The sequence below is a fragment of the Bos javanicus genome, chromosome 5 (genome assembly GCF_032452875.1).
Source record: "Bos javanicus breed banteng chromosome 5, ARS-OSU_banteng_1.0, whole genome shotgun sequence".
NCBI classification, from domain to species: Eukaryota; Metazoa; Chordata; class Mammalia; order Artiodactyla; family Bovidae; genus Bos; species Bos javanicus.
The window spans coordinates 47,914,337-47,940,735 of NC_083872.1; the positions used below are offsets into that span (position 1 = coordinate 47,914,337).

General features: G+C 40.3%; 2 protein-coding genes across 3 annotated transcripts in view; one reads left to right on the plus strand and one right to left on the minus strand.

Annotated features, from left to right (window-relative positions):
• HELB (DNA helicase B) overlaps positions 1-26,399 on the minus strand; it is a 38,148-nt gene that overhangs the window by 1,576 nt on the left and 10,173 nt on the right. For both annotated transcript variants that reach the window (XM_061416575.1, XM_061416577.1), the window contains exons 5-12: positions 26,019-26,196; positions 24,556-24,697; positions 20,498-20,652; positions 13,410-13,491; positions 12,875-12,934; positions 11,127-11,355; positions 10,165-10,308; positions 6,703-7,197 (exon numbers count right to left, since the gene is read on the minus strand). In XM_061416575.1, the coding sequence (XP_061272559.1) occupies positions 6,703-7,197; positions 10,165-10,308; positions 11,127-11,355; positions 12,875-12,934; positions 13,410-13,491; positions 20,498-20,652; positions 24,556-24,697; positions 26,019-26,196 (1,485 nt within the window). The remainder of the gene's footprint in view (positions 1-6,702; positions 7,198-10,164; positions 10,309-11,126; positions 11,356-12,874; positions 12,935-13,409; positions 13,492-20,497; positions 20,653-24,555; positions 24,698-26,018; positions 26,197-26,399) is intronic.
• Positions 21,772-22,303, plus strand: LOC133247588 (ubiquitin-like FUBI-ribosomal protein eS30 fusion protein). Its single transcript, XM_061416578.1, has one exon. The coding sequence runs from the start codon at positions 21,829-21,831 to the stop codon at positions 22,228-22,230; it is 402 nt and encodes a 133-aa protein (XP_061272562.1). The 5' UTR covers positions 21,772-21,828; the 3' UTR covers positions 22,231-22,303.

Sequence of the window (26,399 nt, forward strand, 5' to 3'; positions counted from 1 at the left end):
ACAAAGACCTGACACGGCCTAATAAATACATAATCAAAAAAAATTGAAATGTGGGTCCCTTGTCCAAAAATTAGGAATTTCAAGATGACAAGCAGAGAACATTGCAAGCATAGGGTTCCTTCTAAGCAGGAAGCCCTGCATGACCGACTGCCCAGGATGCCCGTCCATGATGCCAGCCATAGGTGTGGTTAAGCTGAAACACTGCAACTACTTAAGTGCACTCGTGGTAACTCGTGGTACTATTAGTATTCCCAAGCACTAGGCAATGGACCAGTACAGTCACGAAAAAGATTCACCACCACAGAGACAGAGAAGAGTAAAACTCAATTCATCATTCATCTTGCTAAATCTGTTCAGAGAACTGTGATAGTTAATTTTATGCGTCAATGTGGCTAAGCCACAGTACCCTAATATTTGGCCAAATACTGTTCTACATGTTTCTGGGGAAGTATTTTTTACTTGAGACTAACAGTTAAATCAGTAGACTAAGTAAAATGGGTTACCCTCCAAAGTGTACATAGGTGGGCTTTATCCAATCAAAGCCTAAACAGAAAAAATTGATCTCCCCCAAGGAAGAAGGATTTCTGCAGTAGAGCACCATGAAATTAACTCTTCTCTGAGTGACCTCTCGGCCAGCCTACCTGCACATTTTGGACTCTACCATCACCAGCCCTCACAATGGCATGAGCCAACTCCTTAAAATAAATCCCAAAAGATAGATGAGACAGATTAGATAGACAGATACAGACACACACCCTATTGGTTCTGTGTCTCTAAGGAATGCTGAGTAATACAAGGACTATCTTTATTCAGGGACTATATGATATCTTTCCTAACTTTTAAGTGAAAGTGTCACTTGCTTTCAAAAAATTCTGGAAATCAATGCTTTAAATAGATAAAACTTAGCAGTATTTTACATATATGTTTTTATTTTAAGGTTTGTTTTTGTCCCCCCCCCCCTTTTTGTTCCCTGGTGGGAGGCTAGGCAAAAGAAGAAGAAGAAAAAAACAGGTCAACATTTTCTTTGAAGATTCTTTTAAAAACTCAGAGCTATGAATTGATGAAAAAGCAAAAGTTTTCATCTAGGAGGGACAGGCTTGGGCATTTCAGTCATTGGTATGTGTCGAATTTAAAGACTTGACTCTTAGGCAGCAATGTGAATATGAAGGAGGAGAATGCGGGCAGCCCTTGTCATTGAATTTGATCTTTTACAAATGACACATCTCAATGCACCTGGAAGTGTATTATTACAAAACATGAGAAGTCCTTAACTTATCAGTCCTGATGCTTGAATTCTAGTTTCCTTGTTTCTAGGGATTCTTGCAAATGCCACATACTTCTGGCAAAGCATGTGAGACACGGATCCTTTTCAGGCAGACAGCTTTGTTGGTGCTGCGGCCACCATGCAGCGCTAACAGCCAGCCTGGCAGCCCCTGCCGTTACTCTTTGTGCTCACACACCTTTTGTGACGCTAGCCCCCCCCTCAGCTTAACAGCCTTGGCAAGCTCAAAACTGAAGATAAACAGTGCTGCCAATTGCTCTCTGCACCATCATACAAACCGTGATTCCTCCCTCCAACATCGGTGCTAAGAAAGAAAAAGCAGAAACTTTTAGAAAAAGATTCTTTCTTTCCTAGGAATTGCCTGTTTTCTGCTCCAGGTCAAAAGCTTTATTTATCCCAGGGTCTCTGTAAGAGGTAACACAGTTAATTTTTTTTTTTTTTAAGTATTTTTAGCTGAGATGGAAATTCAATCTCAGCCAGTCGATCTCCAGTACAGAATGAAACAGAGGCTTCCCAGGTGGCTCAGTGGTAATGAATCCACCTGCCAAAACAGGAGATCCAGGAGACTTGGGTTTGATCCCTGGGTCAGGAAGACTCCCTGGAAAAGGAAATGGCAACCCACTCAGTATTCTTGCCTGGAAAATCCCAAGGACACAGGAGCCTGGCAGGATACAGTCCATGGGGTCGCAAAGAGTTGGACACAACTTAGCGACTGAGCATGCACACCGAATGAAACCATATCAGCAGTGATCTTACTGCTTTGAAGAAGAAAAAAAAAATCTTTTTTCTGCCATGTCCACTTTCATCACTTTCCACATAAAACCTGTCCTTTGGCCTCTTTTCCCAATTCTGGTTAACGTTACTTGGAACCACCTCTTTTCCCAATTCTGGTTAATGTTATTTGGAGCCACCCGGATGTCCAAGGCAGAAGCCTAGGAATCATCCTCGGGTTCAACCTTACCTACAACTGTCCGTTATGCCCACTGACTCTATCCCTTAGCATCTCTGCTACCTCTTTAGAACCTAGTCATTTTGCCCAACCTACTGAAATGATCTTTTTGCTGGGAACTCAGTCCCTAGTCTCTCCCTAACCATATCCACTGAACTGCAAAGTCAGCTTCATAAATTTCAATTGACAGAGCTTTTAAAATGCTTCCAGTGCTCTCCACTGCAATCGGTAGAATATACAATCTCTTTAGAAGAGCCTTGGTCTCTTTCCCAAGTGTCCTCAGCTCAACTTCTCATTTGTATGCCGTGTTCCACCCACGCCATTCCATACCTGTTGTTCTCTAATATGCCTTAGAGAGCCTTTTGTGGGGCACCCTGTTCGAGAATTTTTGAAGATCTCACATCCATGCAGGCTCAGAAGTAGAGAAGTTTCCTTTAGAGCTCAGCCTGGTAAAGGCAGGTTACATTAACACTTTCTCCTCTGAGTTCCCACAGCAGCCCCTTCTTGTCACCATGTTGGAAGCCTAAAGACTCCCCTTAACAAGTCTGCTGCTGGCACATAAAGCAATTCTTAAGCTTGTGTAAGAACTACATTTGGAGGTACTTTACAATCCCATCTTTTTTACACAAAACAGCATCACTGACTTGGATCGTCTAACTTCTAAAACTAGGAAACAAATGATTTTGGATTATTTCTAAAAACCAAAAGAGGTCTCAGTAGAAGTTTGCTTCCCTTATAAACATTCAAAAGGATCTTTTACTGTCTCTAAAAGTGATTCTCAAAGGAATTCTTAAAGCAAGGAGGGAGCACTACAAGAACAAGTAGGACTTTGAGCATGAACCTAAAAGAATACGCTGGAGGTCTGATTTCTTTTTTTTAAAAGAGGCTTCCCTGCCATACTCAGTTTACATTTTAATCGCTGTGCATTTTTAAAGTGTTATCATGTGATGAGCAGTCATGTGATACAAACGCTGTCCTCAAGAGTCAAGCAGACAGCGGCTCCAAGTGCAGCACAGGGGGCGTACTGTGCCGCCCAACCACTTTAGGAACAAACCAGAAACTGAGCTGGACTCTGCGAGGGAAAGAGAAAGGACGGGAGAAGGCAACCCGACAAGAACCGCTTCATCTTCCCTCCACACAGCCCAACAACGCACTGCACTCCTTCCCTTCAAGTGCAGTGGAAGAAGGAGCCCCTGTTCCCAATCCTATCTGCTCACGCTCTGGACTGTTCGCATCTCACCCACTTCAGGACTCCATTCCTGCAATGATCCCCTCTCTCTCAATCATGAATTTCTTGTTTTCCATTGAACCATTCCATTAATATTCCAGGATCCTCCAAAAATAATTAAACCAATAAAGCTTTCCTTGACCATGAGTCCTCCATCCACATATAACTCTCTCCGCTTCTTTTCATAGAAACCTTCTTCTAGAGCCCTGGCTCTACTTTTCCCGTTACTCCCTCACCTCCTAGTCCCTGACCAAGCCACTCTAGGCAGGCTTTCGTCCCCTCCCCACCGCTTCAGTCTCCCTTCTCTCTCACTCATACTTCTTTTCAGTCTCCTTTGCCAGTTCCTCCTTCTCTGCCAGATCTCTGAAAGTTAGGAGTATCCAACCAAAAAAAGTCTTAAGGTCTCCTCTTCTACCTGTGGTGTCTCCTCAAACTAGTCCACCATTATATGCTAATGACTCCTAACTGGACATTTTGGGCTTTCCTGGTGGTTCAGTGGTCAAGAATCCACCTGCCAATGCAGGAGACATGGGTTCGAGCCCTGGGTCAGAAAGGTTGCCTGGAGAAGGAAATATCAACCCACTCCAGCATTCTTGCCTGGGAAATCCCATGGACAGAGGAGCCTGTCGGGCTACAGTCTATGGGGTTGCAAAAGAGTCAGACGTGACTTAATGACTGAACAACTTCCTAACCTACCCTGAGGCTCTAAACTTCTCTACCAACCACTGCCTTTCTCAATAAATCCACATATACATCTAATTGATAACCTAAACACAACATGTCAAAAGAGATCTCTTCATTTCCCCAAACCCAGTTCTCCTCATGTCTACTATCTCAAGAAACGGCAATACAATTCACCAAGTTGCTTCACGCAGAAATCCAGGGTTACTGTTTGTTTTACCCCCTCACATCCAATCAACAAGTCAGACAGACCCCATCTTCAATGGGTATCAAGACTCCAACCACTGGGGACTTCCCGAGCAGTCCAGTGGTTAAGACTCAGCACTTCCAATGCAGGGGCCACAGGTCTGTTCCCTGCTCCCTGTGGGAGCTGAGATCCCACATACTGTACAGTGCAGCCAAATTAAAGGAAAAAAAGAATCCAACCACTTTCCATCCCCTTCCCTGCTCTTTCACTGCTCTCCCTGGGATCACTGGTCTTCCTTCCACCTTCCTTTCCCCAGGTCACTCTCCACAGCAGCTGGAGGGATGGTTGTCAAGCATACATTAGATGGTATTATATCTTTGCTAAAAGCCCAGCAATGGATTCCCACTGCAAGTAGAATAAAATCCTAGCTGCCTTCCGTGGTTCTGCCTATCTCTTTAACATCACATATTCTCTCTTTCTCACTCACTAGGCACACAAGTCTCTCTTCCTCTTCTAATGAAGTCATTCCTTTTCAGGCCTTGCATCTTCTACACCCTCTGCCTAGGACACTCTTCCTTGGAGCCCCACCTGGCTGGCTTATTTGTGTCCTTTAGTGCTCAGCTCAAACATCACCTCCTCAGAGAGGACTTAGCAGACCATCATGGCCCAGGACCACCTCCTGCCCCTTTAACCCCTACTGACCACTGCCTACCTCATCACCTGTATTTTCTTTATAGGATCTTTCTTAATCTGGGAATTTTATTTTCTCTGGTATGGGTTGCCTTTGAACAAATGGTACAATGCAATGGCCATGAAGCCAGGAACCTGTTTTTTTCCCTCTAAACCACTTAGATCAGTGACCAACAGAAGAGCTACCTTTTTTTTTTTCTAAGTGCTGAATGAGGGGATGCAGAGAGAAGGAGGCTTCCAAGCGAAGCTGCAGAACAAAAACCAAAAGGAAGAGACATGAATACGTTTGGTTAAATGTGGTGGAGATTAGAGTGACAAAGACAAAAGCAAAAAAACAAACAAAAAAAAAGGGAATAGTGGGGAAAGAAATGATGTTGGGAAAGATGGAATCAAACAGAGAAAAGCCTCAAATGCTGAGCTACAGCACCTGGAATTTACGCAGCAGGTCCTAAGGAGCCACTGAAGGCTTCTGAACAAAGCGATGAGCTCAGCACTTAGGCCGTGAATCTGGTAACAGGGTATAGGGTACATCAGCAGAATGGGAACAAGAGAAGGGAAGGCAGCCAGGTCAGCAATCATCCAAGGTCAAGATCTAAAACAGCGCGGACTTAATGAGATGGAAGAAATCCCCAAGAGACATATTTTGCAATAAACCCAGCAACTATCTGGAGGTAAAGGGTGAAAACAATGCAAATCTAAACAGACTCCAAGATTTCAACTGGGAAAACGGATAAATGTTTTAAATGGAGAAATTAGAAAAGAGAGTAAGAGACTGGGCTGTGGCTCCAGAAAGTCAATCTCCAGGAACAAATACATAGATTTGGGGTGGGGGGGCAGGGTTTAGGAGGGTGGTTCATTACCACCTCTTCCGCATTAACAGTATTCAGTGAAACACTTAGCTTGGTGAAACATTTACTGAAATTCCAAATTTCTTACACAGCCTGTCCATCTCCACCACAGGCCACCTAGGCATGAATTCCCAGTACCTGGAATGTAGTTGACAGCTGAAAACTATTTGCTGAACAAATCACTAACGCAAAGATTACAGCTAAAACTGAGAACAAGATCAGTTCTCAAGGGAAAAGAGAACTGAACCTTGGAAAGATGTCTCTGGTCCAAGAAGAAGAAGAAATGGAGTGAAGAAATGAAGGGAAGATGAGCCAGAGACAGAGGGGAAGTATTAAATCAGAGAACACTGAAACCAAGAGAAGGAAACATGGAAATAGCAATTGCAGTTAAAAATATTGACTGTCAGGGGGAAAAGTCCAGAATGAGACCTAAGAAAAGACCTCTGAAGTTGGCAAGAAGATGACTGGGACCAGCCACTTCAATGGAGCTGTGGGGAACAAAGTGAGATCACACCTATGGAAGGGAGGGGAAGGTGATGAGGAAGATGAGCAAAGAAGGTGAGGGAAGGTTAGGAAGAGCCTTCTGGCATGCCAGCCCCACTCATCAATCCATCAACACGATCCAGAGTGCCAGCCTCAAGCAGAGGGAGAATCATCCAACCAAGATCAAACCAAGATTCAACTGGATATAGAAGTAGAATGGAAATCTGACAGGTGTGAGAGGAACAGTTGTTTTTTAAGTCCTGCAGCACTATGTAGCCGTAATAAAAATACACAGTCATTTATAAGCACACTGAGGCCAGCAATATTTAAATAAAACCTGAATATCGGTCCTACCATAAGAATTTTGCTTGGACTTTCAGCATCGTTCGAGCCACATGTTCTTTTGGAGCCTCTCAGTTGTGACGGATCCTCAGTTGCATCCACTTCATCATGTGAAGATAACTCCCATCCTTCAGCAAAGGCAAGCAGCATGTCATCGGCCACAGAGTCCCCGCTTCTGGGGCTGTCATTTGTCACCGTGTCAGCTGTGACCGTAGAGAGTGGAGATGCTGACGGCTGTGTGCCGGGTCTCCTGCTGTCTTCAAGGTTCTTTGATGAGGAAGCAAACTCTGCTGGAGATGTACAGCTCCTGGAAAGTTTGTTTTGCAGAAAATGTTTTAAACGCGTTTTCCTAGGAACGCTCTTTCTCGTGATGGCACTCCGAAGCTGAGACTCTTCTGCGATGACGTACACCCGGCAGCGGCCGCGGGTCACGGCGGTGTACACGTGCTGCCAGTGCTGGCGGCCCGCCTTCCCCACCACGTACACGACTGTCTTCTCCTCCGACCCCTGAGAGGAAAGAACGCATGGGGCAGTCTTACTACCGCATAAGGGGTTCACTTCCCGGACAGTCTACAAAGGTAGAAAGGAGACAAGTCCTCCAAGTGCTCTCAAGCGCATTCAACCCGGCCAGAGTACTCAGATGAATCCCCCTGAGGTGTTCCATTTTATTAATTATCCCAGAATTCCCACTTTCTAACTATGCTGCTAAGTTTAGGTGTCAGAGACCCACAACTGGTTTATAGAAACCCAGCAATAGACTTCAAAGTGCATGCAGTGCTAAAGCTTCCCTAATAAAAGGGTTTGAAATGGTTGTATGGGTTTTATGTATGTTACTTATATAACAAAAGCACACACCTGAAATATCCAGGAACAGGACAACAGATAGATAAATATAGGTGAACATATTTATTTTTCTACATCAAGTATCGATATATGTTGCAATATCAAAGATGCTTTACAATATAACAAAATTTTTAAAAACTGGAGACATATGTATAAAAATGATCACAACCATGTAACACAAAATAAAATTATTCTGATCTAAAAAATACAAAGTGAATATAAACATGTAACAAAAACAAGATAAATAAAACAGGAGGAAATTCTACCAAAAATTTAACCAGTCTGTTAAACCTATGGATGATTTTTTTTCTTCCACTTTCCATATTTTTCCAATGTTGAACCATTTATTATTGATACGTTTATCAAGATAAAAAAATGGAACGATAAACCTTTGATTTTGGAGTTTAGCCAACCAAGTACTGTATAGGCCAGAAAAATGCCCAATGTTACCAAGTAACTGTGAGAAAACAATTTCAAGAAAACAATATCAAACTGTGGCTATCCTTAATGCCTATGTTTTCACTGCCAATGTAGACTAAGAAAGGGTTAGAACCATTCTCTCTCCCAATGCTCCCACATTCCTCTGCTGAAAGGGGAATTGTGGAGAGACAAAGAACAAGATGAAGCATGTAGAAAATACAGATTTGCACTTAAAAACAAACCCCATACACACCAAACACTTCCACCTTCCTGGACATAGAGAGTTTGAATCAACACTTCAGATCATAAAAGTTTGATAAACATTTCCTTCTAATGCTGCTGAATCTCAGAAATGAATTTAAATGACACTTATTTCTACAAAAGCTAAATACATTTGCCAGACACACAGCACCAACACCCTGCCCTTGTACTTTATATTGTGTTTTCCTAAACAGGTAAATGTCTACCTAAACTTAGCTGAGTTCTTAAGTATCCTATAAGTCTCACTGAGAAAAATTTAACAGCTTCGTAATCAGTCTCCCCGTACCCACATTACTGCAATACACTGTCCTCCAAGCAGCCACATCTGTTAAATGCAAATCCAGCCACATCGGATTTTGCTTAAAACCCATTAATGGCTCCCTGGGCTCTCAAAGAAGTCCTAACTCCTTTATATGGCTCCTACAGAACTTCCAGATGTTCAAGCTGGTTTTAGAAAAGGCAGAGGAACCACAGATCAAATTGCCAACATCCGATGGATCATCGAAAAAGCAAGAGAGTTCCAGATAAACATCTATTTCTGCTTTAATGACTATGCCAAAGCCTTTGACTGTGTGGATCACAATAAACTGTGGAAAATTCTGAAAGAGATGGGAATACCAGACCACCTGACCTGCCTCTTGAGAAACCTATATGCAGGTCAGGAAGCAACAGTTAGAACTGGACATGGAACAACAGATTGGTTCCAAATAGGAAAAGGAATACGTCAAGGCTGTATATTGTCACCCTGCTTATTTAACTTCTATGCAGAGTACATCATGAGAAACGCTGGGCTGGAAGAAGCACCAGCTGGAATCAAGATTGCCGGGAGAAATATCAATAACCTCAGATATGCAGATGACACCACCCTTATGGCAGAAAAGTGAAGAAGAACTAAAGAGCCTCTTGATGAAAGTGAAAGAGGAGAGTGAAAAGTTGGCTTAAAGCTCAACATTCAGAAAACTAAGATCATGGCATCCGGTCCCATCACTTCATGGCAGATAGATGGGGAAACAGTGGAAACAGTATATGACTGTTTTTCTGGGCTCCAAAATCACTGCAGATGGTGACTGCAGCCATGAAATTAAAAGACGCTTACTCCTTGGAAGGCAAGTTATGAGCAACCTAGACAGCATATTAAAAAGCAGAGACATTACTTTGCCAACAAAGGTCCATCTAGTCAAGGCTATGGTTTTTCCCATGGTCATGTATGGATGTGACAGTTGGACTGTGAAGAAAGCTGAGTGCCGAAGAATCGATGCTTTTGAACTGTGGTGTTGGAGAAGACTCTTGAGAGTCCCTTGGACTGCAAGGAGATCCAACCAGACCATTTTAAAGGAGATCAGTCCTGGGTGTTCATTGGAAGGACTGATGCTGAAGCTGAAACTCCAATACTTTGGCCACCTCATGTGAAGAGTTGACTCATCGGAAAAGACCCTGATGCTGGGAAGGATTGGGGGCAGGAGGAAAAGGGGACGACAAAGGATGAGATGGCTGGATGGCATCACCGACTTGATGGACATGAGTTTGAGTGAACTCCGGGAGTTGGTGATGGACAGGGAAGCCTAGCGTGCTCGATTCACAGGGTCGCAAAGAGTTGGACACGACTGATCGACTGAACTGAACTGAAGTAACAGTGCCATGCCAAGTGACACTGGAAACAGAGCAAGGGGGAAATTTAGTCCTCCTGGTCCTGATCCCTCTCCCGGGAGACAGAGGACGACGACCTGCAGAATGAGGCTTTAACTACAGTGTCTTAGATCTGGAAAATATAGAGAGCTCTGAAGCAGAACGAGCAAAACGTTAGTGTCTGTAGAGTAGTTTCTGTGCTATTGTGTATTTTGTTTACTAATTTAAAAAAATAATAAAAGCAATAAAAATTAGGAAGAAAATAATGCAATGTACTCCATCTTGGCAAGCTATTTAAACCACTTTATAAAAGTCCTCTCTTACCTGAAAAGTATGAATCGTTCTTGCCCACGCATGTTTTATGTGACAATATTGCATTAGTTTCCCAAAATCCACAGTTACTTCCAGGCCAGCCATATTATTAATGGTCAAAAATCTTTTCTTTCCAACAGTTACATCAGTTTTATCCTGTCACCAAAACAAATAACTGCTCTTTATGTTTTCTAATACATACTCTGCAAAGGTCTATTTGGGATTGAACATAAAATGCAAGCACCTTATGAATAAAATAGCATGAATCACTGTTAAGAATTTCAAAAAGCTTAAAATCTACGCTTGAGCACCAATTGAATACAGACACACCCAAATACTTTAATAAACATAAGTGAAAGTTTTTGGTCATTGAAATTTAACCTTAATTTGACTCTTCGGAGAACAGTCTGTGTTGCTGTTCTTACTCTGAAGACTATGCATTTTACTTCTTGCAGTGATTGTATAAGTCTGCATATATTTTTGGCAAAGAGTTCACTTTTCTTTACAAATTTTAAAGAATAAACTTTAACTTTACAAAGGTGTTTATACAATGAGGGCAAATTCAAGGAGACCACTTCTACAGCTTCTATATTTAAGCAGCAACCACGGAAATGTTGCTTTGTAAAACATAATATAATGTCACTTGTCCCTTGGTTTTGTTACTTGAGCACTTCAAACTTATTAAAAATTTGTTTTTTCACAAAGTCTCCCAGAAAATGTAAGAGAAAGGAACGTTTCCCAACTAATTTTATGAGGCCAGCATTAGTTGGCCTCATAAAATCAGAAAAGATGTCACTGGCAAACTACAAATCAAGATTCCTCATGGATACAAAGCCAAAAATTCTTAACAAAAAATTATGGAAGCAAACTGTCAGCTCTCATATGATTAGATTCTGAATCAATCCTCAGGCAATAAAAAGAAAACCAAATCTATCCCTGAGGTAAAAAGGTACTATTTTTTTGTTATCACCTACCGCTGTTATAAAAAATATTTCTCCATTGCAGAGTCGAGTACCACTTTCAAAGTCATGCTTATTTTTAGCAAAACCAGGAGTACCACCATTAAAGTCTTTACCACTAGCTTTTAATTCATTATTTCGTGGACTGTTGAAGGTATTTTCAGGGAGTAACTCTGAGAGATACGCATTCTTGGTACAACAAATTTTATCACCAACTCCAAATTCAAGTCTATTCTGATGGTTTCTGGGATAGAAAATAAGAATACAGTATGAGAGTTTGGAAAACCTTAATTTCATTTTCTTTATGCACTGACTCCCACTCAGATCTGATCCAGTTCTCAAAATAATTTCCACAGACTCTTTACATCACTTTTGGTCTCCAAAGGTCACCAAGAAATCAGGAGGCTCCCACAGTTGTGGTCTGATTACCTACACTCACTGAAGCACCTCAAACTCAATGACATTTCCCAGCTGACTTCTTCCCAAGCCAGAAATTTTGGCATAAAGGCTGATGTCTGACTTTCCCTTCACATTCCAAAAGTTACCAAAACTCTTATTGACTCTTCCTTTTAAATTCATCCTCTCCTCTCCAATCTCTGTTATCACTACTCCAATTCACGTTTCACACATTTGTACATATTTCTATTATAATAATTATGACACTGTATCAGAATAGCAGCAAATTGTAAGTGCTTTAGGTATGTTATTTCATTTCACCTTTACTACAACTTTACGAGGGAGGTTCTGAGTAAGTATGCTCTCTTACTTACATGGAAAGGTGAAATTACCTGCTCAAGACTGAGACCCGGACTTGATGGCCCCAATCATGTGCTTTTTAACCCTTTGTTGGGGGTACCTATCATGGTTTTTTGTGTCTTTCCTCAATAGACAAGGAGATCCTCTAGTAACTTAAACATTTCCGGATTCTCTGCACTTAATAAATGGTATTATTATTATTAAGTGAAAGTCACTCAGTTGTATCCAACTCTTTGTGATCCCATGGGGTCACTACGTGTCGGACACAACTAAGCAACTTCACTTTTACTTTTCACTTTCACACACTGGAGAAGAAAATAGCAACCCACTCCACTGTTCTTGCCTGGAGAATCCCAGGGACAGGGGAACCTGGTGAGCTGCCGTCTATGGGGTCGCAAAGAGTCAGACACGACTGAAGCAACTTAGCAGCAGCAGCAAGACTAATACAATCCATGGAATTCTCGAGGCCAGAATACTGGAGTGGGTAGCCTTTCCCTTCTCCAGGGGATCTTCCCAACCCAGGAATCAAACTGGGGTCTCCTGCATTGCAGGTGGATTCTCTACCAGCTGAGCCACAAGGGAAGCCCTATTGATAAATGCAAGAGAAGTTATGTAGCCTGTCCTATGTGTGAACAGCATGGCTTTTCTATTCATTTATTTCCCCAACAGATGTTCACCTAAGGTGCTCTCTGCAGGCATCCTGTTGCTAAGGTTCTTGAATACATTTCACACATATCTAATTTGAAAAACTGCCATAAATTCTCAAAGCTCAATCTGCAGAGGCTAGAGGTAGGAAGCCACAAGGACAATTTTATTCCTTATTTTTCTCATTACACTGATTACCAAAAATTCCTAAGGCTCTATATCATACTTAATTGAAGAGATCAGCTGACTTCACAATGGAGAAAAAAGATTTTTAAATATGCAACTACAATGAAAAACGTCAATGATAAACTACAATGATAAACAAACGAAAGTACAATGAATTCAGGAAGCACTGTCCTCACTTGATTAGATGTCCTGTGTAGTGCTTGCAACAGCAGGCGTTGATCACATCACAGTCCTGCCTGCAACACAGGAAAATGCAAGGGTCACTTTAATGGAATCTCTTTTGCATAGATTTCTACTACCAACAATTATGATATATGGGGTTCTATCAAAAGTTTCCAGAACTTTCCTCAGGAAAAGGTATTTAGTAATTTTGATTTAAATGTAAGTATTTCTTCCATTCAGATTTTCTATTAGTTACCAAATATAATATTTGGTAGAAAGAGCCCTCTCTCAGGAATTCTCTGGTGGTCCAGTGGTTGGGACTCAGTACTCTCACTGCCATGGGCCTGGTTCTATCCCTAGTCAGGGATTTAATATCCCGCAAATTGTGCAGTGTGACCAATAAATGAATGAACATGTGAATACCTCAAAATAAGAGAGGATTCACAGTAATGAACTACTAGTCTCCCATTTCAATAGCATCTAGATTAACAACGTATGAAATTTAAAAGCTGCACTTTTAAAAACAATAAAATATTGTAAAGGCTTTACCTTCTAAATGCAATAAATTGTGATGTTTTCACGTCTTCTAGGTCCTTTTCTTTGAGTAAAGTACTAACTGCAGAATATAAATCTGATAATTCGAGAAAAAGGTTAACACAGAAAAGCACTGAATTATAACATTGTTTCAATCAATCAGTTCAGTCTGACTCTCTGTGACCCCAAGGACTGCAGCACATCAGGCTTCCCTGTCCATCACCAACTCCTGGAGCTTACTCAAACTCATGTCCATTGAGTCAGTAATACAATCCAACCATCTTATCCTCTGTCGTCCGCTTCTCCTTCCACCTTCAATCTTTCCCAGCATAAGGGTCTTTTCCAATGAGTCAGTTCTTCCCATCAGGTGGCCAAAGTACTGGAGTTTCAGCTTCAGCATCAGTCCTTACAATGAATATTCAGGACTGATTTCCTTTAGATGGACTGGTTGGATCTCCTTGCAGTCCAAGGGACTCTCAAGAGTCTTCTCCAACACCACAGTTCAAAAGCATCAATTCTTCATCACTCAGCTTTCTTTATAGTCCAATTCTCACATCCATACATGACTACTGGAAAAACCATAGCTTTGACTAGACAGACCTTTGTTGGCAAAGTAAAGTCTCTGCTTTTTAATATGCTGTCTAGGTTGGTCATAACGTTTCTTCCAAGGAGCAAGGATCTTTGAATTTCATGACTGCAGTCACCATCTGCAGTGATTTTGGAGCCCAAGAAAATAAAATCTCACTGTTTCCAGTGTTTCCCCATCTATTTGCCATGAAGTGATGGGACCAGATGCCATGATCTTAGTTTTCTGAATGTTGAGTTTTAATCCAACTTTCTCTCTCTCCTCTTTCACTTTCATCAAGAGGCTCTTTAGCTCTTCTTTGCTTTCTGCCATAAGGGTAGTGTCATCTGCATATATGAGGTTATTGATATTTCTCCTGGGAATCTTGATTCTAGCTTGTGCTTCATCCAGCCCACATTTCGAATGATGTACTCTGCATATAAGTTAAATAAACAAGGTGACAATATATAGCCTTGATGTACTCCTTTTCCTATTTGGAACCATCCTGTTGTTCCATGTCCATTTCTAACCTTTATTTCTTGACCTGCATACAGATTTCTCAGGAGGCAGGTTAGGTGGTCTGGTATTCCCATCTCTTTAAAAATCTTCCATAATTTGTTGTCAGGTTGGATGGCATCACTGACTCAATGGACATGGGTTTGGGTGAACTCTGGGAGTTGGTGATGGACAGGGAGCCCTGGCATGCTGCGATTCATGGGGTCACAAAGAGTCGGACACGACTGAGCGACTGAACTGAACTGAACACAGTCAAGAGCTTTGGCATAGTCAATAAAGCAGAAGTAGATGTTTTTCTGGAACTCTCTTGCTTTTTGATGATCCAGTGGATGTTGGCAATTTGATCTCTGGTTCCTCTGCCTTTACTAAAACCAGCTTAAACATCTGGAAATTCACAGTTCACATACTGTTGAAGCTAGCTTGGAGAATTTTGAGCATTGCTTTGCTAGTGTGTGAGATGAGTGCAATTGTGCAGTAGTTTGAACATTTTTTGGCATTGTCCTTCTTTGGGACTGGAATGAAAACTGACCTTTTTCAGTCTTGTGGCCACTGCTGAGTTTTCCAAATTTGCTGGCATATTGAGTGCAGCACTTTCACAGCATCATGTTTTAGGATTTGAAACAGCTCAACTGGAATTCCATTGCCTCCACTAGCTTTGTTAGTAGTGACCCTTCCTAAGGCCCACTTGACTTCACATTCCAGGATGTCTGGCTCTAGGTGAGTGATCACACCATCATGGTTATCTGGGTCATGAAGATCTTTTTTGTACAGTTCTTCCGTGTGTTCTTTCCACCTCTTGTTAATATCTTCTGCTTCTGTTAGGTCCATACCATTTCAGTCCTTTATTGTGCCCATCTTTGCATGAAATGTTCCCTTGGTATCTCTAATTTTCTTGAAGAGATCTCTAGTCTTTCCCATTCTATTGTTTTCCTCTATTTCTTTGCACTGATCACTGAGGAAGGCTTTCTTATCTCTCTTTGCAATTCTTTGGAATGCTGCATTCAAATGGGTATATCTTTCCTTTTCTCCTTTGCCTTTTGCTTCTCTTCTTTTCTCAGCTATTTGTAAGGCCCTCTCAGACAACCATTTTGCCTTTTGGCATTTCTTTTTCTTGGGGATGGTTTTGATCACTGCCTCCTGTACAATGTCACAAACCTCTGTCTGTAGTTCTTCAGGCACTCTATCAGATCTAATCCCTTGAATCTAGTTCTCACTTCCACTGTATAATTGTAAGGGATTTGATTTAGGTCATACCTGAACCGTGTAGTGGTTTAAGTCTGAATTTGGCAATAAGGAATTCATGATCTGAGCCACAGTTAGCTCCCAGTCTTGTTTTTGCTGACTGTATAGAGCTTCTCCATCTTTGGCTGCAAAGTATATAACCAATCTGATTTCACTATTGACCATCTGGTGATGTCCATGTGTAGAATCTTCACTTGTGTTGTTGGAAGATGGTGTTTGCTATGACCAGAGTGTTCTCTTGGCAAAACTCTGTTTGCCTTTGACCTGCTTCATTTTGTACTACAAGGTCAAATTTGCCTGTTACTCCAGGTATCTCTTGACTTCCTACTTTTGTATTCCACTCTCCTATAATGAAAAGGACATCTTTTTTGGGTGTTAGTTCTAGGAGGTCTTCATAGAACAATTCCTGATTGTAGCATAGACTTGGATTACTTTGATATTGAATGGCTTGCCTTGGAAATGAACAGAGATCATTCTGTCATTTTTGAGACTGCGTCCAAGTACTATATTTCAGACTCTTTGGTTGACTATGAGGGCTATTCCATTTCTTCTAAGGGATTCCTGCCCACAGTAGTAGATATAATGGTCATCTGACTTAAATTCACATCCCAGTCCATTTTAGTTCGCTGATTCCTAAAATGTGAATGTTCACTTTTGCCATATCCCGTTTAATCACTTCCAATTTGCTTTGATTCATGAACCTAACATTCCAGAGTCCTATGCAATATTGCTCTTTACAGCACTGGACTTTACTTCTATCAGCAGTCACATCCACAACTAGGTGTTGTTTTTGCTTTGGTTCCATCCTTTCATTCTTTCTGGAGTTATTTCTCCACTGATCTCCAGTAGCATATTGGGCACCTACTGACCTGGGGAGTTCATCTGTCAGTGTCCTATCTTTTTGCCTTTTCATACTCTTCAATGGGTTCTCCAGGCAAGAATACTGAAGTGGTTTGCCATTCCCTTCTCCAGTGGACCACTTTTTGTCAGAACTCTCCACCCTTGTCCGTCTTGGGCTGCCCCACATGGCATGGCTCACAGTTTCAGTGAGTTAGACAAGGCTGTGGTCCATGTGATCAGTTTGATTAGTTTTCTACAATTGTGGTTTTCATTCTGTCTGCCCTCTGGTGGATACGAATAACAGGCTTGTGGAAGCTTCCTGATGGGAGAGACTGACTGAGGGCAAACTCATTCAGAATTCCTGCTGAGGGGTCTCATCAAATGGGATACAGGTTCACCATGGGAGCATCAACCTTATTTGCTTCATCAGCCAGAACAAAAGAAAACAAAATGAAGGCAGTGTTCCAGACATTCTTCCTTAACCACTAGCCCAGACAGCTCCTAATTTGTAGTATTATCACTGAATATTTATCGATGGTTTGTGAATGCTAAATTTAAAGTATGAGCAAGAGGACAAAATATGTAACCGAATTATTAATGGATGACTTCTGTTTTAAGCTCTGGTGGCACTAGTGGTCACCAGTTATAGTTTGAGAATCTTATATGCTTTGCATCTGTGATTTGATCTTTAATTCAATCATCACAATATGCATATAATGCACGTATTATTATACCCAGGGCTGACATTTAGCTGATACAGACCTGTATAAAATAGGGAGATATTTCTATAGTATCTAGACTAGAGAACAGCTACTCCCCAAACACCACAAAGCCCTCCCTCACACCCCAACCATGTGGTTCCCTCCTCCAGAATCCCTAGATCTCCCCATGATTCAACAGCTAATAGGTTAACCCTGACACAGGAAGGGCATCTATTCCAATAGTGACCAGACTCCGCCAGCTATTAAATAGTTTAACTCTCACCACTGACTACATCCTTGCTACAAAAGTGAAACTGAGGCCCTTGGAAGTAAAAGAAGTTTTCCAGCAGGGTAGGGTGGCCAGCCTCCCTCTTATAGCGCTCAGATCACTGACAGTGATAATGTCCACTTACAACTTGTCCTTCCTCACAGCCTGAGAAGCTGGCTTCCTCTCATCTCTCTTAGCAATGTTACAAATCAGGGAACATTTCTCAAGAAAGAAGATATAAAAATTGGGGAAAAAATATTTGGGGCTTTTAGGTCTTTCCCTCACAGATAAATCAAAAGGGAATGAAAAAGCCCAGTACTTGTAAGCCTTGCTCTAGGAAGACTGAATTAGTTGCTCATGGAGCCCTTCATTTTTCAGATGAAGAAAGGGTTATCAGTAAAACATGGCCAACACTCAGCTTACCTCCAGCCAAGCCCTGCTTGCAAAGGTCTCCCAGAGCCCTGTTTTCTTTCACACATACAGGATCATGCTGTTCTGCTCCTTGATTTGTTCACTCTCCCTACATCTTCCAGATCAATATACACACTGTATTTCCTTGATTCTAAGATATGCATTTTTTCTCACATTTTAACATCATTGGAATTCCAGCCCAGCTATGAAGCCTGTCTCAGGGCTTTGTATCTTGCAATAATAGGAATAACTGGGTAATTTATTAAGAAATACTTATTACTTAAGTGTTAAGTAATAATACTTAATTATTCATGAAAAAGTACTATATGCCTCTCTAATGAGTATTTATTCAATTCTCTTAAAGAGACTCATTTTCCAGCTGAAGTTTATAATTAAGATAGAGAAACAGCATCAGCTAAGCTCTGCTACCATTCTGAAACTTTTTTTTAAAGAACATTCTCATTAATGTAAAGAATGGGTGCCAGAAATAAAACTAAACTTATTTCAAGTAGATCTAAATGGAATAGCAGAGAAAGAAAGTTTCTTAACCATAGCTGTCTCATTTTCTTCAATTGTACTGATATCTACTATGAACTAAGCTGTGGTGAGGATAAACATTATCTAAATTATTCACAAAATGTGGAATAAAAAACAAGCCAAAAAACAATTCACAGCTTATAATCCAATTTATATAAAACTAAATTGGTCTGTGTATGCATGGCAACCCACTCCACTATTCTTGCCAGGAGAATCCCACGGACAGGGCAGCCTGGCAGGCTACAGTCCATAGGGTTGCACAGAGTCGGACACGACTGAAGTGACTTAGCATATACACATGGATCTAATTAAGTTTTATACAGATAAACACCAAGTTCTTCCTATGGATGTAACTTTTATGGGAGTTGACTCAGGGGAAGAGGAGTGGGAATGATTAAAGGAAATATTAATTTTTATTTCAAACGCTTCTGTACCATTTGACTTCTGTTAAGGAATATAAATGATTTCTATAATTAAAAAAAAAAACACCACCAAGAACACATTTATAGAATCCGATTATTACACGATCTCATTTAAAAAAAGAATATTGTAACGTGTGAATGAACACTAACCCAAGGGAACTGAGATGGGACACACACAGAGGAGGAAAGGTTTACAGATAAAGTTGGATGTCAATGAATGTCACAAGCCGAGTGAAAGCTGCCAAGTAATAAGCACATAATTTGAAGAACTGTGGCAACTACAATAAATTCTCAATAATAACCATTTAAATCTTCGCCAATTCAATTTTGACTAAACCACTACACTATTTTTAAAAGCTTGCTAAGCAAGTTTATAATATAAAGATTCAAAGGTATAATCTATTTAAATAAATTCATTTGGAGTAATAATTTAATATCTATTATTTACAAAAAAATAACATTTACATGACTCAACCAGTCCATTCTAAAGGAGATCAGTCCTGGGTGTTCATTGGAAGGACTGATGTTGAAGCTGAAACTCCAATACATTGGCCACCTGATGTGAAGAGCTGACTCGTTTGAAAAGACCCTGATGCTGGGAAAGATTGAGGGCAGGAGAAGAAGGGGACGACAGAGGATAAGAAGGTTGGATGGCATCACCGACTCAATGGACATGAGTTTGAGTAAACTCCGGGAGTTGGTGATGGACAGGGAGGCCTGGCGTGCTGCAGTCCTTGGGGTCAACAAGAGTCAGATACAAAGAGTCGGACTGAACTGATTTACAAAAAAATAACATTTACATAGCTCCTCAAAACGGACAAATTCCCTCAACCTTCACAACTGTTCCATGCTGTCGCTGTGACCCCCATTTTACCAATGGTGGAGTGATGAGACACGAGTCATACACACAGGGAGAAGAGTCCCTTGTCCCATGCATTTTCTCAATCCTATCACACTGTTACCCTAATACTAATTAGAAGTGATGTTTGTCCATTTTATTAGAAACTGAACTGTTAGGAACTCAGCTTAGCAACAGTTTGACAGCCATTACTTTTGTTTCACAAATGTCCTCAAAACAACAAATGTTTCCAATTGCTGTAAAAAAAAAAGCTTCATTCACTAAGAATAAACTTGGGATTACTGGGGCTTTTGCTTTATTGTAAACTAATCATCTTCGGCCCTGGGGTCAGGAAGATCCCCTGGAGGAGGAAATGGCAACCCACTCCAGTATTCTTGCCTAGAGAATCCCATGGGCAGAGGAAGCCTGGCAGGCTACAGTCCATGGGGGTCACAAAGAGTCAGACATAACTGAGCAACTGAGCACAGCACAGCAATCTAATCATCTACATCCACTTATTTACTCAACAAATATTTACTAAGTCCTTTAGTATGCATGAGCTTACTTCTTTACAAAATTTGAAAGTAATCTGCTTTTGATGATTAATAAATTTATTAAATTAATACATTAATTTATTTTCAGTGCCTAATGTTTTACTAGCAATATTTATATTACTGTCAAATAAAATTACAAGTAGTTATTTAATAACTGAATTATAAAACTGAAATATTTAACCCTATATAACATAAAAGTTTATACTTACAAGACTGATGATCACTTTTTGAGGACTGAGAACTGGCATCTTCTTCTGGGAGTCTGACAAAAATAAATGATTTATCTTGTACTGAGACAGGGAATGTCAGATTATCAGAGATATTCAACTCTGCATCAAATGTTGGAAACTGGCGTCTTGAGATTCTTAAACAAAGATAAAATAATACACCAAGAACATTAGCATCCAAAAATGTGTCTTCACATACGAGCAGAGATAATGTCATTATAACAGTATCTGTGAATAGGTTATAAACAGGGTGAAAAGGCCACCCATACATGCATTATAAATACTAAATGAGTTTCAAAACAGACTTAGCCAAGACCACAATGCTACATTTATCCATCAGTCCCCTACTCCTAGCACATTTAAAGTATTAGAAAAAATTTACCAAGCAACATTCTGAGAACTTGATCTACTTTTCTCCAAACCACAAAAGAACCACACAAGGTAGGTATTATCCTCATTTCATAGATAAAGCAGCATGATGCTTAGTTAACTACAGTGGGGATGTCCAAGATCACAGAGGTGGAAAGCAGAAGAGCTCGGATGGAAATTTGGACCCAATGGGCTCCATATTTCTATTTAAATTAATTTAGACTCTCTGGGGGCTTTTCCATACATATACATTACACTCTTTCTTTTCTCCTTTCTTCTATTATATATCATATCTATGGGCTCATCTTCTCAACTGAACCAAGTATTAGCATCTTCTCTTTGCTTCTATCCCCTTCTCAATCATTTTTTATCCTTGTACACCCCAAGATTAGCAAGCCGTAACAGAAAACATATTAAGGGCCAGTGGTATGATCACACTAGAGTCCCTCCTTGGCTATTTGTTAGAAAACTGACTCCCCATAAAGACCAGCCTCAGCCTAGCTATCAAAGGTCTAACCCTCCTGTGTGTCATCTTCAACCCTTCCCAAAATGGTGGGAAGAGAAGGAAGGAGAGAGGAGAAGGCTGGCCTTGCTGAACTATCCCAGGTTTAACTTGGGGTGCTGAGAATCACCATGGATTTCCTGTTCTGCTTCTGACCCAGGACATGTAACACTTCTATCTCTGTTCATGGTATCACTGGGACTCATCTGTCATTAATCACTTGGTGATGATGACCAAGAAGAAATGATGAAAGGAGCACAGCTCAAAAGATATTGAAAAAGTTACTAAAAGGAATTCCTAAGTTTCAGAGAAAATTGAGTTGTAAGACATCTAATGTGCTTCATATTCTTCCAAAGATTTCTAGACTTTAAAATGACCAATCACTCTTTCTCGACTCCATCTTCGCGGTAGTGGCAGCGGTGTCCGCGATCTAGTCGCCAACATGCAGCTTTTTGTCCGCGCCCAGGAGCTACACACTCTCGAGGTGACCGGCCAGGAGACGGTCGCCCAAATCAAGGCTCATGTAGCTTCGTTGGAGGGCATCGCTCCAGAAGATCAAGTCCTGCTCCTGGCTGGCACGCCCCTAGAGGATGAGGCTACTCTGGGCCAGTGTGGGGTGGAGGCTCTGAGCACTGTGGAAGTAGCCGGCTGCATGCTTGGAGGTAAAGTCCATGGTTCTCTGGCCCGTGCTGGGAAAGTGAGAGGTCAGACTCCCAAGGTGGCCAAGCAAGAGAAGAAGAAGAAGAAGACGGGCAGGGCCAAGAGGCGTATGCAGTACAACCAGTGCTTTGTCAATGTTCTGCCCACCTTTGGCAAGAAGAAGGGCCCTAATGCTAACTCCTAAGTCCTCTGTAATCTTGGCTTTCTCTAATAAAGCCACTCAACCCAGTCATAAAAAAATAAATAAATAAATAAAATGACCAATCATCTACCAATATTCCAAAACCGAGGTTGCCTTTATGTAGGGGCAGAAGAGTTACAGGTAAAGAATATTACACATCAACTACATTATTTTTCTTACTGTCTCAATATGAATCTATATCATCTACACTATTCCTATCCATTCTTTCTCTACCTCTCTGTTCTCTCCAGGGTAGACAGGGACAGGGAGATAGTTTTTGCTGACATACAACCAAGAAAATGTTTAGACAACAAAAACAGCATCTTGTAGTCTAATGCAATATCCTGTCCTGCTGAATATCTGAACCAGATAGCTACTGCAAAGACCTCCATATAAGCTATCAAGTTTTCCATCTATCATTAAAGAAATAGGAACTCTTCTGACAGAAAACAAATCATCATAAAGAAAGTACTCTTAAAAAAAAAAAAAAAGTACTTCTTTGAGCAAAATCTACCTTCCAATTTAATTTTACATTAATTAGTAAGTCATTTTTGGTCCTCAAGTACAGTCAAAAATCTAGTTCCAGATTCTAAGCCCCAGATGGATACATACCAGGTCCGATGGCAGGACAGAGGTACAAAAAATGTTGTGCAAAGAAGACCTAAGATTTCTTTGGTGACTTCTAGCATGAAATGAAGTTTCATGCTAAATTTGTGATCATAGCAACAGTTCAGGACCCCTATTGTATTTTTACGCCAATCAACTATAATCCTCTGCCATTCAGTTGATTGCCCCATGATCCCAAGAATTCCCTAAGCAACGGCTAGTGATAAAGTAGATCCAAAAGTAATGCCATGCAGATACAGAAATAAAGGATGCACTACAGCCAATAAAAGGAAAATGAAACCAGAAAAAAAAAAAAAAACGTATAAAAAAATAGCAACTTGTAAGAGTTGGAAACAAAGATAAATTGTGGTCCACAGAATAAAACAGTTTCTTAATATTCTGTAGCCCCATTACATCTATTACAGAGGATTACTCTAAAGGCTTATGCAAAGATTACGGGAACAGAAGGATTCTTTCCTACTCTTGAAGTCATATGCCACAGGTACCACCAGGATTCATCGAGGAGTAAAACATCTTTTTATGCTTTGGGTTCTCCCCTTATAAAAATTACAGGGAATGTATTCCCCACTTGGCCCTTGAATTCTAATGAACTCATTTCCAATTCTCTGTTCCCCTTGGGTTTATTCTGGTGTCTAAGCTTGATGCAACTTTATTTCACAAATATACTTTTAAAATGTAGAAAACATATTTATTCTTAAACTTCAACAACAATTTCAGTTCAGTTCAGTTCAGTTCAGTCACTCAGTCGTGTTCGACTCTTTGCGACCCCATGAATCGCAGCATGCCAGGCCTCCCTGTCCATCACCAGCTCCTGGAGTTCACTCAAACTCACGTCCATTGAGTCAGTGATGCCATCCAGCCATCTCATCTTCTGTCGTCCCCTTTTCCTCCTGCCCCCAATCCCTCCCAGCATCAGAGTCTTTTCCAATGAGTCAACTCTTCGCATGAGGTGGCCAAAGTACTGGAGTTTCAGCTTTAACATCATTCCTTCCAAAGAAAACCCAGGGCTGATCTCCTTCAGAATGGACTGGTAGGATCTCCTTGCAATCCAATCTCAAGAGTCTTCTCCAAAACCACAGTTCAAAAGCATCAATTCTTCAGCACTCAGCTTTCTTCACAGTCCAACTCTCACATCCATACATGACCACAGGAAAAACCACAGCCTTGACTAAACGGACCTTCGTTGGCAAAATAATGTCTCTGCTTTTCAATATGCTATCTAGGTTGGTCATAACTTTCCTTCCAAGGAGTAAGTGTCTTTTAATTTCATGGCTGCAGTCACCATCTGCAGTGATTTTGGACCCCAAAAAAATACAGTCTGACACTGTTCCACTGTTTCCCCATCTATTTCCCATGAAGTGATGGGAACAGATGCCATGATCTTCGTTTTCTGAATGTTGAGCTTTAAGCCAACTTTTTCACTCTCCTCTTTGACTTTCATCAAGAGGCTTTTTAGTTCCTCTTCACTTTCTGCCATAAGGGTGGTGTCAACAACAATTTATGTTGGGCCAATAATGAAAAATATTAATTTTTCTTTTCTAACTATGGGACAAAAAATATACATATACTGAAGGACAGAAAAGTTTTGCTAAAAGAGTATAGTAAGCATACTGCACTGAATCACCTTAATTCAAAAGCCTGTATTTTCCCTTTATTTCCAATACAACAGAAAGAAAACACAGAATTTTAGTCATAATATACCTTGTAGCATTGTCCACAATTAGTTCAGATTCTGCTCTATGGTTTGTCTTTAGTTCAATAGCACAATTTCTTGATTTAAGAGTTTCAAAAAGATCTTTCAGCAAGTTACCAGGCTCAATGCTAGGTAACTGTCTAACATCACCTGAAAAGCGGAAAAAGCAGATACAGTAGGTTTTAAGTAACTAGGATCTTAAAATTGAGAAATTATTTTTATTTCTCCCTTCTGATAAATGCTATAATTATAAAGACTTACTCTGAGAAAAAAAGAAAAAAAAATCTTTGTTTAAAATTACTTAAGAACATTAAGTCTTCAAAAATATTCAACAACAAAAGCATTCCAATTAAACAATATAAAGTATAAAAACAGTGATAACATGGTAAGGTAAAATGTGAATTGAACTTTTTTCATATGTTTACAGATATGTGTTGGGGCATATATTTTCACCAACATGTAAAGACAAAAATAGGTCTTAGGTAATTTAGTCATTTATTCAATCCTGCTCAATGTCTTACTAAACATGGAAAAATTTATGGCCTCAAATAAATAAAATTAACATTAAAATGTGAAATAAATCCAGTGCATTTAATAACAGATAAATTTCAGTAATGTAATGATAATGTTCTGCTCTATTACACATCTTTTTACTTTAAACAAACAAGCAAATCCTAGAGAAAAGAGAAACTATTTTCTGGGAAACTGAGAGAATGCTCAACTATTAAAAGAATCAACTGCTTATACAATATTCTCAAATACCTAAAACAATAATTTATAAATATATTGATTCTTTCATTGCAATTTTATTTTCTCCTCCATTAAATCATATAGTCTACACGTCAGTACTACCCAATGGAATCTAACTAAATCTCACCAAAATTGGAACAGACTTAAGCTAGCGAGGTTTCATTTGCACTATTAGCTTAAAATCATAAAACTACTTTTAAGTGGTCTATCGTTCAGACTTTTTATTAATTACTGTAACCCCTCACAAGTGTATTTCATTCACAGCCTAGCTTGCTAATAATTAATCGAAACAAAAAGCCACTGAGCTGATACAGGTGGTCAGATGAACTCAGTGTGCCTTTAGTGTGGGCTCTGAAAATGCCTTCTCGCCTGTAGGATATGGATATTAAAACACTGAAATGGTATAAACAAGCTACTGTGTGTGTGTGTGTGGGTGTGTGTATGCGTGCTCAGTCGTGTCTGACTCTTTGCGACCCTATGGACAGTAGCCTGCCAGACTCCTCTGTCTATGGGATTTTCCAGGCAAGAATACCAGAGTGGGTTGCCATTTCCTTCTCCAGGGGATCTTCCCAACCGAGGGAATGAACCCATGTCTCTGGTGAGACTCCTGCATTGGCAGGTGGATTCTTTACCAATGAACCACCTGGAAAACCCCAAAACAACCTACTAATCACAGTGATTTGAACCAAACAATTAGGATTCCAATAATATTTTAACTTACCAAGGATAATAAGTTTAGAAAGTTTGGAGTGCTCACACAATAAATTTAAAACCGACTTGAAGATTGCTACAGATACCAAACTCCCTTCATCCACAACCAGAACTCTAACCGAAGAAAATTTCCATGGCCTGTTCTTGGTCTTTTTTTTTTCCTTCCATAAATAGAAACTATAATTGACCTACAAGCAAAGTATGACATTTCTAAATTCAGGTTAAAAATTCACCAAAAAAAAAAAAAAAAATCAAAAAAATTTAACAACATGTTCTTTTAAAATAAAACTCTTAAATGGGGAAGGGACGGGGAGGATATAGGTACAATAACATGGGGGAAAAGATGAAAGAAATAGAGAACACAAAAGTTATAGAATGGAAAAATAGAGGA

Bases quoted from the DNA above. Each gene is read 5' to 3' on its own strand.
- LOC133247588 (XM_061416578.1), top strand. From the start codon at position 21,829: ATGCAGCTTTTTGTCCGCGCCCAGGAGCTACACACTCTCGAGGTGACC.